This window comes from Somniosus microcephalus, chromosome 17 (assembly GCF_052327205.1).
Source record: "Somniosus microcephalus isolate GS21.2 chromosome 17, FLI_Smic_1.0, whole genome shotgun sequence".
NCBI lineage: Eukaryota > Metazoa > Chordata > Chondrichthyes > Squaliformes > Somniosidae > Somniosus > Somniosus microcephalus.
Window position 1 is genome coordinate 58,906,181 of NC_141003.1, and position 15,408 is coordinate 58,921,588.

Here is a 15,408-nt window from a genome sequence, read left to right on the forward strand (position 1 = left end):
ATGAGGTGATGCCAGATTTGGGTTTTAAAAGCCTGAACACTGTAGAAGGAAGGGAACATTGATGGAGATAAGGGAGCCAATTTCCTAACTGGAACACCCCATTAGCCTCTTTTCCCAGGATGTCCCATGAAGGAAAAATAACCCAAGACATGACATGGATTCCAACTTTCTGGGCGGCGGGGGGGTGGCGGCGTGAAAGATCCTGCTCCAAGCAGGTGGGGGGCTTCACTATAATACAAGTGATGCAAGAGTGACATTTTCAGTCCTCGCATGTCTTTTCCCACATTTTACACTGTTCCCAAGTTCTATTGTAAATAATGCTCATTCCAACTGGCCATTCAGGTTTGCTAGGCAACGAATAGTGCAGGTAAGTAAATTTACGGAGCTGCAAATTAAAAACAAACTTTCTGTTGCTTTGAGACCATTTCTAGCTCATCTTAAATGTTTCTGCTCGTAGGCTCTTATGAGTGTGTCAATTATTTTTCTTTTTTTTTTTTGCAGCGCCATCAATGGGTTTCCCCAATGAGAATCCCCCAATGTGAGGTGCTGGGAGGAAAAGAAGGATCCTTGAAGGTATGGCAGGTAGCTCATGGTGCACAAGAAGCGCTCTGTGCTCATCCACTGGTATCCACAGCACAGCAGCATCTGTAGACGGAGTTGACTGAAGCTCACTTTGGCTGATGATTCGTGCTGCAGATGGTTCTAACTCTCAACAGGTTGAGGCAGCAGCTACTGATAAATGTGAAGGCTTGACTAAACTATATTGGTTCTTCAGAAGCATCCCAATCACAGCATGCCATGCTTTGTGGGGTACTGAATGGAAGGAGGCATACCAGGGTGATCAACCAGCAAAGCCCGATAGGCTGCATCTACCAAATAACACCAACCTTTATTTCAGGTATTGTTGCACTGGCAATGACTGTGGAGATTTTCTTCACAGTCTGGATCGGTAGAGAGCCAGATGCAGAGCTGTGCCATCTGTTCTGAGGACACTTACTGCTAAGCATGCACCATAGGGCTGACAGAGCAAATGACAGAATCAGTCAGCTGCAGTCACAAGCCTGTACATCGGGCTTCTATTTCCTTCACTTTTGTCTGTCATTTCTTATCCTTTGCCTTACTGTTAATGGGTTGAATTGTCTTTTGAGCCTTTCTAAATGTTTTCAGAACTTCTGTCGTCCCATTGTAACACTTTAATTGTCTCCATCACTTTAAATTTCACACACTCAAATTTCCTCTCCTACCACTAATATACATCCTATATCTGCACCTGGATCTGTGAATAAAGATGCAAATGAACTGATCCATGAAATTTAAGTGCTATCTCACACAATACCTCTCTGGGTGATTTGGGACTTGTCCTTAATCTTTTAGACACGACTGGCACTAGATGAGGGAAATTTTGTCCCAAGAAGTTCCACAGTATTGGTCCTCTGGAAAAGAATGCGTTAGAAAGAAGCAAACACAATAGGGCTGATATCACCTACCAGCGGGAAGCCAGCGGGAGCAGATGTCATTCCCGTCTGGGAGTTTGAGGCAGATGCCCGGCAGAGTCAGACCCTGACCAATTTAGCAGTGAACCGAACACCCATGCAGATTGGGCACGGGACTCTGCCCTGCTAAATTGGTTATCCGTTGTAGGCCCATAAAATAGGTGCAACAATGTTAAATTTAGCCTCCAAAATTCCACCTTAATGAGTCTTGAATTCAACAACCAATTGGTGTTTGTTTTTTTACGATTAGAAAATAAAGTGATTAAATAAAACGAAATAATTTAATGCTGCTAATAAGAGATTAAACAGAGCCAGAGTCTTGTATTCAATTCAGTATATGGAGTGGCCGACTGCATTCACTGCCGCTCCTTACAGCAAATGTTTACTCACATAAAATTCACACAGCCTGTTCCTGCAGGTGGAGCGATCCAGACAAAGCTGAGATTTGTCTGTGGAAGGTGGCTGACGTGAGATGCTACAACACTGCACATGAACTGGGATCCGAAAGGTTGATCAGACATGAACCCTGCAACAACACAAAAAAGGGCATCAGATACTGTAAGTGAGTAACATGGCTCAGTTGCATTAATGGTCTCTCATGCAGGTGCTGGGTAGCTCTTCGGATCAGAGATTCTACTGCTTTAACACTATGTAAAGATCAACTTCAGTCAGAATAACCAGGTTGGGTTAAGGTACCTTGAGACCACATCACAACATTTTTCTCTCTGCCAAATGTTGACTTCATTTCAGATAAGTGAGAGATAGACTGGTGACAGCAAGTTCAGTAATGATGCCAGCTGATTTTCATATTATTGCATTAACCTCTCGATTTAGTGTTTAGTTTGGCAAACTCGGCCAGGGAGGCCATTAAGTTTGTTCGCACAGGATTTGAAAAAATTGACCCTAGTGTTGTACAGGATATTCTTTTGAGGTCAAGGTGGTTACACCTGATCTGGGAGTACTTGATACTACGACCGTGTCGTAAAACTGGTGAAAAAACCTTCCACCGCTAAGCATCGACAGCTCGCTGCTGACAAAGAAAAACTGACCAAAAATGTTACTATTTTAGTGCTACTTGTCGCATGTTTCTTGTGGCACCTCACTTCAACACTTCAATCCGCTTGACTCCAATACAGATCTCTTACAGAAAAGCTCTAGCTACAGGTCTGTTGTCTCGGTGCAGCCCAAAAAAATGTTTCCGTGTGCCGCAACACGTCACCATATGCTTTGGTGTCATTGCTGTTTGTGAATGAAGTGCAGTGTGAGGTTTCATGTTCCAGGAAAGTGTCTTAAGTAACACATTTTTAAATACGCTTACTGATTACTAGAGTCGGTCACCCATATGCTTAAGTGTCACTGTGGCTAATATATGCAGTGTTGCATGGGACTTTGAATCAGACGGCGTTTCTAGATATATACACAAAAACAAAAGCTACAACAGGTGTGTAATCGGAACAGTCATTTCTCTCACTCTCTTGCTGTCATTCATACACACGCACACTTGCATATATTTTCCTCAACCCCATACCAAATGCTGCCTGCAGCTTTCTCCACCACACCACAAACCACCTCCCAGCCAAAAGGAAAAGAAAAAGATAGAGAAAGAATTTTAAAAAGTTAAGGAGAAAGAAACAGAAGAGAAGAGCGGAGAAAGAGATAGAGGCAGAGAGAAACAGCACCACAAAGACGTTGGATACTGATAAGAAAGTGTCTATATTCCCTGAAGTACCAGGTACAATGTCAAACAGCATCACCTAGTATTTATATATATATCTCTGGCACACTTCAGGTGTCATCCTTCATGTGCCAACACTTGACATTCAAAGTATGCACCACACTTGTACCTGATTGGCTCAAATTTCATTTACAAAAAACAGTAACAGATCACAACTGAAGAGGCAGGCAACATATCAACCAAACATTGGAGGAGTGGATAGATAGATTAGTAGTGTTCCTACATTACAACAGTACCTGCACTTCAAAAGTACTTAATTGGGTGTAAAGCGCTTTGGGATGTCCTGAGGTTGCGAAAGGCGCTATAGAAATGCTAGTTCATTCTTTTCTTTCTTACTACTGCCCATTAATCCAGGACAAACATTTCACACGGACATGATTAATATCTAATGTCCTGCATGTCAGAGCATTGGGAAGTGGTGCACAGACCCCCTTCAACACAAATTAATATTTAAATTACAGTGGCACCAGTTTGAGGTGGGCACTTCCTATGGCTGCTGAAAATTACAGCAAAAAATGGGAAGGGTGTTAAAGTAGGTGGGAACCCAGCATAACAGATCTTTGCCCCATTAGCAGCATGATGTTAGGCAGAAAATCCAGTCTTTAATATCCTGCTGGTTCCCATTGTGTATTCTGCTTATGCAACATGTAAAAACAAATAGAAGAGAAAACAGCAATTCATGTCATAATTTGTTCTACAGGGATGTTAGAACTGGCAAGAACTAGGCTCAGGAGACATGCAATGGATAATTCCAGTTGATATAGTGTTTCGTGGTAATTAAATAACATTTTTATTTTCTGGTGTTGCTGTCCTTGCGTACACCATAAATCACATCAATGTGCGACTAAAAATAAATGGAAGAAACATTTTATAGAAGAGCTTCTGACTTAACCTTTGGGACCCTATCACGCATGAGAAAGTCCTAAGAAAGTTACCTCTGGAAACTCTCAGTTATGTGTCTCTCTCATTGGCACAGTGATAACGTATGCAGAGCACTTTCCTATCATTGCTGTAACCTCTAATTGGAATTTGAGAGTTGGATTTAACCAATTATGAAGTTAGCAAGCTAAACATTTTTATCACTGCATACAAAAACGATAAACATTTAGAAAATTTTGCTTCACTATCTAAACAAGTTCTGTTTTAAAAATCCTTTGTTGCGCCTCCACAATCAACAAAGACAGATTTGCTTGGATCTTATGTTACAACAGGACTGGTCGCGCTGGCTCTAAACTACTAGCGTACTCTGAACTGTGGGAAAGAGCTGAAATACTCTGTAAATAATTAAACATACTGGATTCTTCACTGGGGCGGCCCTGTCAGTGTTAGGAAAGCACAATCATCTTAAGATTTATCTTCTTGTGTGACTGTAATAGATTTTCAATAGTTTATACAAATATTCCATTTCTAATAACTAGATAGCTTCCTATTGTAAAAGCCACAAGGGAATTGGATTGTTAATAGGTTCAGTTTAAAACCAACACCCACAATCTGACTTAATCACAAGATCTTCTCTACAATGCTTGCCTGCATTTTTTTGAAATTTGTTCTTCCAATTTTTTTTCTTTTCTTCCCTGAAGGTGGCAACTCATTTTAGGGTACAGTCTTATGGGCAGCAGGAGCCTCTAGTACTTCCTCAGTTTAACCATTATTCAGATTTGAGCCTAGAGTGTTGGGCATGCTACTCGCCAAGTGGCATCACATCCAAGCCTGATTCTACCCCGACCTGACTTTTTAAACAGGGCTCAATGGATTGTGTTCTGGAGAGACAACCCTTCCTGATTTTACCCTAACTTAAAGACACCAAGCCCAACCACAACACACCCACCATTACCCTTGCTAAGGATCAGCTAATTTAGCAAACACCAGGAATCAAATCTGGGATCTTCCTGGTCCGTGTGCCTCTATACCACACACTACATTTACCCACTGACCCATTAGGGATACTTCATCAGTATTTATTAAAATAGATGGCACAGGACATTGCATGTCGACCACTGCTGTCTGCATTTAGAAATGTAACAATTCAATCCCATTATTCTTCTGGTTTTGAGCCTTTCCAAACCAATTTCACCTGAGCTACAGCAGTTAATTGTCAGTTATTGAGCCATCAGAGAGTCCCACCATCAGTACCCACTATTTTTTTTTAATTGGCGCACTAGCAAAGAATCCTTTGCCCCATTTTAGTTGAAACCATTTCAACTGTATTTTTGAATCTGTGTTCACCCGCTAGGCTGGAGTTAATTCAATGATGAAGCAGCTAAATTCTTTGGCAGAGAGTGTGTTCAACATAGATTTAGCTACGATTGTTATATCAACTGGTTCAGTGCTGCGGTTAATGGGATAAAGTTACTGACTAGCATAAGCTCCGCCAGAGATTAATTACGCACCTCACTAACTACTACCAATGGTTTTTTAAATAGTCTACTGTCCTGCACTTTAAACTGCTGCACACTGTGGGGCTAAAGGGTGCTTTAAAAATAGGGCAGCAAACTATTTCAAAGCTCAATGTGGTGCTCAGCTGTAGATTTCATTATCTCTTATGTGAAATCAAAATTGTTTCTGATTTTATAACTCAAAGATTCATATAAAAGCTAATACTTTGCTTCTCCTGATATTTATCTAGAAATCAGTCATCCAAAGCCCAGAAATGGATATATCAGTGAATCAGGTTGTATGTATTTACTGGTCTGTCTTTTAAAACATGTTTCCTACTCTCTGGAGCTGAGGTAATGTCCTTGGCCATTATTTGAACAGTTAAGTCACTTGAGAGGTATAAAATGAGCATTACTGTAGGTCAGTCCAGATTGTTTGGGTTCTGTCAATAAGGCTACGGTAAACTTAAGTCATTACATTTCTCTTTGGTGTTAAAATAAGCAAATAATGACAAGGTTAACACCCTGTTTCTTAAAGCAGAAAACATCTCTTTCCCCACCTCCTGCACCAGTATTGAGGCCCCTCAGTATTGCACAACTTGTCCCAATGAAATCATCGGCACTTGATACTTACAGAAATATTCAAAAACTCTACAGGAAAAAAGAATAGGACATGAAAATAAACCATGATTCTTTTAAAGGATGGAAATTACTGCCTGAATTATTGGATGTGTTTGGGTTAAAGGCAAAATAACTTAAGATTTGCTGCAGTGATCGACCATTGGCATTAAAACCAGTTGTATACGTCTCTGTTGTGCACTCCTAATCTCTTTCTGAACAACTATCGCAGTGTGCAGCTGCTGCATATGATAAATGTGCACAGATCCTCTTATCGATGGAGTGCAGATTCAGTACAAGAACTGACTGTACTGGTGCTGGAAATTACTATAAAAGTTACTGGGTACAGGTATCTTTTTAGAGATTAATTTATGAGAGAAGTGTTTTGAGGTCAAAAGGTGTGAATCTCCAAACAATCTTGCTAGATATTTCAGTTACACTCCCCTTCCCACCCCTGTTCTTGCCCCATTCAGAAGCTCATTAACAAAATTGGTTACCTTGTGAGAAGGAATAAAAAGCTAAATAATCAGATGTGAAAGATGAGACAGCTCCATATAATTATTGGGAAGATCCTGGAACAGTAAAGGAAACAGATCTCTTACTGACAGGGTCCATGACTTGTAAGCAGCAATCAGGTCATGCTGATTGCCTGGTCCATAACAGACTTCCTGGTTTTTTTTTTAATCACAGACCTCCAAAGGTTTTCAGAAAGACTTTTGATAAGATTAATCTCTCATTCTCACACTTTTCATTTACCTGCACATACTGTTTACACAGCCTCAAGCGCTAGAATCACTTTGGTTTATAAACACTTTTAGCGTTGGGAAAAGTTCAGATGGACGCTGCCACAATGTTGCTATAATGCAAAAACCCAGACAGACATGTAGAATTTCCAGGCCAATGGACTGTGCCAAAGTTTTACTGTGCAAGCTCCCAACTGAAGAAAATATTCTCTATAATTAAAATCAGACCTTCTGGAACAATATCAAGATACTAACCAGAAAGGGAGATCAGAACTTGAATTTATAAAGCACCTTTCACATGCTTGCCTACATGAGTGCACTTCAAAAATAATTCATTGGCTGTGAAGCACTTTGGGATGTTCCGAGAATGTGAAAGGCATTATTATAAGTGCAAGTTCTTTCTTTAGGGTGTCCTAAAGTGCTTTATAACCAATGAATTACTTTTCTGAAGAGCAGATGCTATTGTTATGAAGACAAATGCAGCAGCCAGTTTGCATACACCAAGACCGCTTTGCGGAACACCTCTGTTCAGTCCGTAAGGGGGACCCCGAGCTTCCGGTCACCTGTCACTTTAATTCACCGCCCCATTCCCACTCAGACCTCACTGTACTCGGGCTCTTGCATTGTTCCACGGAAGCTCACCGTAAACTCGAGGAACAGCACCTCATCTTCCGATTAGGCACTTTACAGCCTTCCGGGCTCAACATCGAGTTCAACAATTTCAGATCATAACCTCGGCCCCCATTACATTTTTTGCTTATATTTTATCCACATCTTTGTTTTGGCCCTTTCCCCCCCTTTTTTTTCCTCTCCCACATGGCAGCTGTCTCTCATTCTGCCAGAACATTTCACACCTAATCTAGAGCCGTCTTTTGTCTCCACTAGTCCTATCACCATCTCGTCTCGTTTTGAATACCTCTTAATGTCTCTTCACTTCTTTTGTTCTCTCCCAGCCCTGCCTTTCGATCTATTTCATTTCCTTTCCAGTTTTGAAAAAGGGTTAGACCCGAAACGTCAACTCTATTTTCTCTCCACGGATGTTGTCTGGCCTGCTGAGTTTTTCCAGCATTTTCTGTTGTTATTTCGGATTTCCAGCATCTGCAGTATTTTGCTTGCATACACCAAGGTCTGGTATGTGCAAAGTTAGCGATTGGCTTCAGTTCACAAGGGCCAGGGAAGGGGGTAAAATAAAATCAGTCAGAATCCCCATTTCTGATCACTAATCAGTGACTCTGGCTAGAAAGTACGTGTGTGAATAGTGGTTGAGGACAAGGTTGGGATCAGCTTTGATGCTCCCCTACAGATGAATAACCTGCTGACAGTGGCTTATACATGAAGCTGAGTCAGAGGCTCCATGAAAGAATGAGGGGAAAAAGCCACTTGCTGATTCTTCAGCTGCTGCAAGAATGACTACACAGAAATGCACACTCACTCTTTTAACCAGAGGGGAACATAGGAACAGGAGGTGGTCATTTAGCTCCTCGAGCCTGTTCTGTCATTCAATGAGATCATGGCTTATCTGTGACCTAACTCCATATACAGTGGTAATGTCCACAAGAGAAGTAAAACAGGAGTCATGGGACCACTGAACTGATCAATCAATAGCGATAGAGGCATGGGTTACAGACATGCTAACAATTTACAGTTGCACATTTGTTTTAATAGACGAGTTAAAGTATTTCATTTTTCTGTCAGTGAAGCAAAGGATCAAACAAATTTGTGTAAATTAATTTTGACGTACTCGTGCCCCAAATTACACAAACTCAGTGGGATTTCTTTGTGAAGTGTCTGCAAACTCCAACGGTTGCTGGCGATGGCCAAATGATAAAAACACAGCTAACATTTCAATTTTTTTTCCTGTTGAGTAACATAATTTTGCCGGTAAGTGTAATTATTACAGACTGTTTTCTCCTGGTAAACCTACATGGAACATCTGCGCGTGTCATGAATTTGTAACAAATACATCAGCAATCCACAGGAGTGTTACCATCATGACTGTGGGAAAGTAGTTTGTTATAAAGAGATCATAAACCTTTTACGGAAAACAAATTGCACCACAATGTACTGGAATCTGATTGGTTATCTGAAGGGTAGTTGAACTCTATTGAGCACACCTAATGCTGTAATAATGTTGCCATGTCATACTGAATTTCAACACAGCCAGCGGGGAAGTTGGATGTGATAAAATGGATAATCATCAGTTAATATATACAAAAATGTGGAGTAAACTTAACATTTTAATGCCTATTGTTGGTTCCACGTCATTTTCTTCAGTTTAAGTTGATTTTAGTTGCGTAAAATACAGTATTCTGATTGGCTGAATGTTGCACATGTATTCTGATTGGCTGAATGTTGCACATTAAACTTAATACTATGGCCGGCTCTAGGTCCTCTCTTGTCATAGGCTGCATCACAAACTATGCACTAATTGATAGGATATCCTATCGGGTAAAACTGAGGATAGGCAGATTACTTAGTGTACACAATCTAGACTTTCAAAAAGCCTTTAACACAGTTCTGTATGAAAGATTGCTAATTAAGCTTAAAGTGATGGGGATATAAGGTAAAACCTAGAAATGGATAGGAAATTGGGTGAAGGATAGGATGCAGTTTGCACTTGTTAGCGATGTGACACTGGGATGGGGGTGGGAGTACTAACTGAGGTGACAAGTAATTAAAGCTGGGATTACTATTTTGAATGCCACGGCTGACATTACGGATGTCTAAATAGTTATGGGTGAATTTGAAACCAATTTTGGGATATAAATTGACTTGTTGCTTAACATGTCCATTGACTGCAAAGCAGCAATGAATAAAAGAATTTGAAAGTTGAATTACATAGCCAAAACATTGGAGTACAAGTAAAACTATATGATGCCCTTGGTCAGACTATACCGTGAGTATTGTCTCCACTTCTGTTTACTGAGACACAAGGGAGAAATTTAAGCACTGAAGCTGGTAAAAGCCACAAGTCTGATCCCAAGAGTCAGAGTACTTAGGAGGAAACTTGGAATTTTCAATCTTGAAATGAGGGACCTCAGAGTATATTAGATAATAAACAGTATAGAAAAAGATGGCTATGATTTTCTGCTGGAGTTACAGCAGTTCCCTAGAGAAACTCCAGTGGAATGTGAAGCAAAAATCTTCAGGAGCCAGTCCACCATGTCCATGCCTGCACCACCATTTTCCACTGGAAGTGACATAATCAGATATAAAATACATTTGCCTATATACATATGATGTATTCCCATCATTTGCATCTTACCTGCGCTGGGTTTAAGGAACACCAGTGTGTTCTAGCCGCTAAAGTAGCTATGGGTAGTGGGAATAGGTTAAAAATTAAAAGTCCAGAAAGCCTATGCGATCAATCATAGGTCATTGATTACATAGATTAAAGTGATGTCCAAAAAATATTATTTTTATTTTTATTTTATAGTCTGTGTCCAGACTCGAGGCTAGCAGCCAAGTTACATTGCAGCAGGTGCCCAGGACCTGAAATAGCCATTTTCTAGTAGCTCTTAGGCAGGCTCTTGAGTGGAGGTTAGAAAGTTCACCAAAACTATGCAATAAAAAAAACAGAAAATGCTGGAAATACTCAGCAGGTCAGGCAGCATCTGAGGAGAGAGAAACAGAGTTAACGTTTCAGGTCGATGACCCTTCATCAGAACTGGAAAAAGCTGGAGATCGAACGGGTTTTTAAGCTAGTGTAGGGGCAGGGAAAGGGGGAGGGGAGGAAAGAACAAAAGGGAAGGTCTGTGATAGGATGGAAGGCAGGAGAGATTAAGAGACAAAAGGGATGGTGCAAGGCAAAAGGAGATGGTAATGGGACAAGTTAAGAAACAAAAGATGGCTCTAGATGGAAGGCAGGAGAGATTGAGACATTATGCAAAATAGCCCGAGCCACACATATCAGTCGAGGCCAAGAGCACAACCATTGTGTTGGATGGACCTCATGCCATGACCAAGATGTGCTGGCATTCTGCAAAAGTGGAAAATTCCTGCCAATAAATCCAAAACATTACTTCAAAATGTTTCAAACTGCCAGAAATAAAATTAGACACATACAAAAAGAATGAAGTTGCATTCTATAGAAATGTCTTAAAGTGCTTCACACCATTTGAAGTGCAGTCATTACCACATTGGTAAATGTGGTAGCCATTTGTGACAAGAGTCCCACAAAGAACAAGATGACCAGATCTGTTTTTTTTGTTTTCTTGGTTGAGAAAATGTTGGCTAGGAAACACAGAGAACTTTCTGTTCTTCAAAAAGTGCCATGGGATCCTTAACATCTACCTGAGCCAGGAAACAGATTGTGGTTTAATGTGTCATCTGAAAGACAACACCTCTGACAATTAAGCACTCCCCCAGTACTGTATCCAAGTGTCATCCTAGATTATGTGCTCAAATCCTGCAGTGTGAGATAAAACCACAACTTTGTCTCAAAGGTGCTATGAACTAAGCCAAGTTGACACAATGAGTGATCGACACATTGAATGGAGTTCCAAATAGCATCCAATTAAAAGTTATGATGGGGGATTGTCAGCTTTTTCTGGATGAATGAGCTAAAATGTGCCAAGTGGCCTTCCTGAGCTGTATCTATCTTTTAATCTTGTCCTGTCCTTCAGTCAACCTGCTTTTCCTCAGTTCCCCAGTAGACTACATGCACTCATCAATTATTGCCTTAATGTGACACAGTTATGAAATTATGACCAGTACAGCCTTCAATCCTCATCCCTGTTATTTTTTTCCAACGATGATTAAATATCATTAGTCTAAATCACTGGAGCATGAGCAACATTTTGTTAATGGTGCCAAATTTAAATGAGTACATTTGAGTAATGGCTGTACTCCTGCTTCACGGAGGAGCTGCCTTACTAAAGTTTCTAAGCTATTTTGATCTCTGTTTCATATCAATCAAACTAATACAACAAACTCCCTCAGATCAATAGTGGCTATTCCTTCCCCATCTGATAAAGAAAATGCCTTGAGGATAGAAAACAGGCTAAAAAAAAAGTCCTGTTGTCTCACTCTAAAATGTTGAGCACGTAACAACATAATTTTTCTTGACCATTATGGATGTGCACTCAGGACAGGTAATGACGATAATAGCTTCACAAAACTGTGATACGCTGTTAATCAATCTGAAGTGCCACTAATTTTATCATTTATAGTGCTCTTGTGCTGGCCACTGACGGATCTTTTTAGTATCAAGTTAATGCCCTTTTTGCACCCTCTTCCCACATGTGTAATGTCGTTACTATTCCTTGTACACTCGTAAGTCAATATATCTGGCCGGCTATGGTACATAAATGAATCAATAACACAATAATCTTTAGTCAAAAATCAGATTCAATTATTAGTCACAAGATTCAGTTCAGCATACCATCAACCATGAGACCCATTACTCTATTGTTCCAGATTTAGTGACGGCACGATAGATTGGACTTAAAGAAGTAAGCTTGTGCTGATAGATATGGTACTCAGATGTTAGTCAGTCCTAAAGATAATCTTCACCTAAAGAACATAGCCCAATCCTGTCAATGTCTCAAATTCAAGGTCTTACTACTGCTCTAAAGATCTGGTTTTAGCCATCCATCACCAGATCGGGCTGGACCATATCAAATGTTATCGGGCCTGACTGCCTAAACCGCCGAATACTCCAGGACGATACTGGAGAGCAAAGGTAACTCGGCTTCTTTTCCCCACTACAAACTGTCTCCTTAAACTCCTCTCCTCTGACCCAACACCCTCATCTCCAACAAGTGAGAAGCTCCTTCCCTCTAACCCAACACCCTCATCTCCAACAAGTGAGAAGCTCCTTCCCTCTAACCCAACACCCTCATCTCCAACAAGTGTGATAAGCTCATAGACCTGTCACCAAGGTTGAGATCATCCGCTCAGTTGCCCCTGCTGCTTGTTCCCCCCACCCGCCATTCCCCTTGGCCAACAAGCCAAACCTCCTTCAAGCCTATCCTTGTCTTAGCACTGAACTCGCATCTTTCTCTAGTTTCTCTCCTCTCCAAAGTCTTTAAATATGTTGTCACCTTCCAAATTTGTGCCCATCTTTCCAACATCTCCATGTTTGAATTTTTCCAATCAGTCATAGCACTGAAACAGCCCGAAACAAAGTCACAAATGATATCCTCTGTGATTGTGGTGTACTATCCTCCTCCTCGTCTTTCTCAACCTCTCAGCAGCCTTTGACATAATCAACCATACAATCTTCCTCCAAAACTTGTCCTCAGTTATCCAGCTCAGTAGGACAGCCCTTGCTTGGTTTCATTCTAACCTATACACTCGTAGCCAAAGCATCTCCAGCAGTGGCTTCTCTGTCCGCCCCCAAGCCGTTACCTCTGGAGCTGCTCAAGGATTTATTCTGGGCCCCTCCTCTTCTTCATCTACATGCTGTCAGGCATGGCTCAGTTGGTAGCACTCTTGCCTTTGAGTCACAAGGTTGTGGGTTCAAATCCCACTTGAGAGACTTAGGGGGAAAAATTCAGGTGTTTGTGCCTCCTGTTAGCGCCTTAAGAGGGCGCTAATGGGGCGCAAAGCAACTAGCGCCCGGGCACGCCGATGTTTGCACCGCTCGCGAAATTAACTAGACATTTTGCGGCGGCGCTAAACACTACCGCCACGATCTCCTGCACCGGCAGATCGTGACATCAGTCGAGTGCGCAACGCCCCGGATTGGATACTGAGTGGCGCCCCCTGCCTTACAGCCTGCCGCTAGCAATAACAGGTTGAGGGGAGCGATTTGCAGTCAGGAAGGGACTGGGGGAGCATTACTTAAAAGCGACCACTTCCTGCCTTTTTTTGTTGGTGACATTTTTGCACCACACATTCTGAGAGAGAGAGAGAGAGAGAGAGAGAGAGAGAGAGAGAGACACTTCTGGAGAGATTCAACGCTGTGTGAAGGAGTTTTGGGTACTGAGCAGCACTTTGCAGGTTCATTTTGATTTGCCCTTCCTTGTATCGATTTAGAAGCGACTGTGGGGGCTGCACTCTGAGCTCTTTCCCTGGGTCTCTCCATTGTTCTTTCCAGCAGATTTGATGTACAGGTCTCTCCAGGCCGAGATTCAAGGCTGCAATGAGCAGGATGTGGATGGAGAGCAAAATCAACCCACCCCTTTAAGATAAAAACAGAAAATGCTGGAGAAACTCAACAAGTCAAGCAGCATCTGTGAAAAGAGAAACAGAGTTAACGTTTCAGGTCGATGACCTTACGTCAGAATTCCCCTTTAAGAACTGGCTGACGCCAGTGTGTCTGTGTTCCATTGCTGACTGACATCACGAGCTTCGCCAGCGCTCTGAGGTAGCGCCTCGCTCCTCGGTCTTTGTGCCTTAAGACAGGTGTGAAGCGCCTGATTTAGCGCTCCAATCACCTCCAGGGGCGATAAAAGCCAAGTTTGCCGTCAGAGACGATAATTAACGCCAGGCGCTAAACTTTGCGCACGGCTGATAATGGCGCCCCAAACGGGGCGATACTGAATTTTTCCCCCTTAGGAGTCAAAATCTAGGCTGATACTCCAATGCAGTAGAGGGAATTCTGCACTGTCAAAGGTGCCGTCTTTCAGATGAGACGTTACACCGAGGACCCGTCTGCCCTCTCGGGTGGACGTAAAAGAACCCACAGCACTATGTCATAGGATTACATAGGATATATGGCACAGAAACAGGCCATTCGGCCCAACCAGTCCATGCCGGCATTTATGCTCCGCTTGAGCCTCCTCCAGTCTTTCCTCATCTAAATCTATCAGCATAACCCTCTATTCCCTTCTCCCTCAGATGCTTGTCCAGCCTCCCCTTAAATGCATCTATACTATTCGCTTCAACCACTCCCTGTGGTAGCGAGTTCCACATTCTCACCACTCTTTGGGTGAAGAAATTTCTTCCGAATTCCCTATTGGATTTCTTGGTGATTCTCTTATGTTAATGGCCTCTAGTTATGCTCTTCCCCACAAGTGGAAACATTCTCTCTGTATGCATTCTATCAAAACCTTTCATAATTTTAAAGACCTCTATTAGGTCACCCTTCAGTCTTCTTTTTTCAAGAGAAAAGGGAGTCAGCCTGTTCATCCTTTCCTGATATGTATACCCTCGCATTTCTAGTATCATCCTTGTAAATCTTCTCTGCACCCTCTCCAGTGCCTCTATATCCTTTTTATAATATGGGGACCAGAACTGTACGCAGTACTCTAAGTGTGGTCTAACCAAGGTTCGATACAGGTTTAGCATAGCTTCTCTACTTTTCAATTCTAAACCTCTAGAAATAAACCCTAGTGGCTTGGTTTGCTTTTTTTTTTAAATGGCCTTGCTAACCTATATCGCAACTTTTAGTGATTTGTGTATTTGCACTCCTCTACCCCACCTAGACTCGCACCCTCCAAGTAATAAGTGGCCTACCAAAATGTAATACCTCACATTTATCTGTGTTGAACTTCATT

General features: G+C 41.7%; 1 protein-coding gene across 1 annotated transcript in view; it reads right to left on the reverse strand.

Moving 5' to 3' along the window:
* The window catches only part of reln (reelin), a 391,712-nt gene that overhangs the window by 315,714 nt on the left and 60,590 nt on the right, over positions 1 to 15,408 (reverse strand). The window contains exon 3 of the mRNA XM_086010451.1: positions 1,884 to 2,019. Within this exon, the coding sequence (XP_085866577.1) occupies positions 1,884 to 2,019 (136 nt within the window). The remainder of the gene's footprint in view (positions 1 to 1,883; positions 2,020 to 15,408) is intronic.